The following is a 1,687-nucleotide window of genomic DNA, read 5'->3' as shown; positions in this document are numbered from 1 at the left end:
GCGGTGATCTACTTGATTTCAGATTTGTGAATCGCTTGAGGTTTGGGGAGGCGAAGACGGTGGTGCGTTCATATGTTACGAGCTATGTAAGTGTCTGGCTGATGGTGCTTCTACTTTTAGTGTTTTGTCGCCATTATATGTTAATTCTCAACTTGCGTACCAAATTGAGGACTTTCAGGACCAGATCTGGAAGACTTAATATGCTCCGAAGAAGTAAAGGCGCTTTTTCCAGCCATCTACTATAGTCAACCTCTTTTGGGCCCTTTCAGACGGTTGAGGCTAAATATGGTTCTAACCAAGACCCTGCCGAGGACATCCTTCTCCGGTATCCCTGGCACCGAGCAAAAGAAATCGCCATACGGGGCTAGAACTGGGCTCGTTACGATTTGGCCCTTTTTTTGAACCCATTGCAATGTCTTTCTTTAGAAGCCAAAATATTACCCTATTTTAGACACTTTTTGGAGGACTTTCTGCATCTCCAACATTGGACGACGGCCTGAAGGGGCAATTGGACCTGTGGGTTTCTCCGTAGTAGGTCTAAACTGTGCATCTGGTAATTTCAACGCAGACAAGTGCCTATCGAGGCACTACATTGGGGGATAGTTTTAGCTTGCATCCAGCTGCGCACCCTCCCTCCTCCAGCAGAGAGGGAAGAGGGAGGAGTATACAAAGGCTCACCTTTGGTATAGTGGTTATATTAGTGCTGGTGCTCACTGAATCTTGATGACTGGACACATATCTCGGTAACTTTGTGGAATATTGGGTTGTTGGGAGGATAGCATGGGTTGATGAGTGCTTACAGGACAATGAATCTCTGCTTGGCGCAGAACACTGGTTACCCTGCCAGCGCTCTTCTCGCGTCAGCCAATTGCTCAAGCATGATGAGAACACCACTTTCAAAGGCGCCATTCTTTGCTCGTATTCAAAACCATAAAGCACACATCTCAGACCAGGTCCGGACTAGTGAGCCCTGAAATACGAGTGTTACCTGTCGGGGGGCTCCTTGGCTCGAATTCCGGACAAAGGCGGTACGTTCTTCAATGGTGGACCTGAGTGTGGGGGGCGGGGGTGTTTGCTTTCTTGTTTTGAACAAGACGATGAAAATAATGCCCAAGAGTGTCCGACTTCATCTATTTTGGCTCTACATACAACACTAAGCTCTCTATTCTTGGGGGGGGGGGGGTTAGGGCCGATGCAACTGCCTGCATTGGGGGGAGGGGGAATATGACCCAAGATCTGGCTCAAGCATTGGTGTGTCCAGGCTAGAATGTTCAAAATGGCGATAGATTTGCAGCGACATTCTTCCAATCCTCTGTTCACAACGCCTGCACCCTCTTAAAGGGAGGGAGGATTAAAGAGCATAGTGATGTCCCGAAACATCTCCAGAACGAGATCATGAGTCCACTAACCAAGAGGAAGCAGAACGATGGCCACCCGATCCACATCACCAATGTTATGCCTGGCGCCGAAGGTGCGCCTCCTCCCAAGAAGCTAAAAATTGCGGAGCACCGGGACATAGCCATTGTAACCATGTACTCTGTTCTGCCTGGAACCAGGGGTCCTGAATCCCAAATCGAGCACTGGGCCGCCCAATTTGGTAGCAATCTGCACTGACGGCTGAGCAAAGCCAGCCTGGCGGTAGGTTCAGGGGAGCGCGCTCGCCATCAGCTGCACTTCGACCACGTCC

General features: G+C 49.7%; 1 protein-coding gene across 1 annotated transcript; it reads left to right on the top strand.

The window, feature by feature from the left end:
* Positions 1-1,395: 1,395 nt before the first annotated feature.
* On the top strand, positions 1,396-1,614 carry J7T55_014065 (uncharacterized protein; the record flags this gene model as incomplete). The annotated part of the gene is made up of 1 exon (XM_053136393.1): positions 1,396-1,614. One exon carries the CDS (start codon positions 1,396-1,398, stop codon positions 1,612-1,614), a length of 219 nt encoding a protein of 72 aa, XP_052986030.1.
* Positions 1,615-1,687: the final 73 nt, after the last annotated feature.

This window comes from Diaporthe amygdali, assembly GCF_026229845.1.
Source record: "Diaporthe amygdali strain CAA958 chromosome Unknown NODE_168_length_1687_cov_54_889441, whole genome shotgun sequence".
Lineage (NCBI taxonomy): Eukaryota > Fungi > Ascomycota > Sordariomycetes > Diaporthales > Diaporthaceae > Diaporthe > Diaporthe amygdali.
The sequence above is the reverse complement of the archived record's forward strand: the minus strand, read 5'-3'. Positions and strand labels throughout refer to the sequence as shown.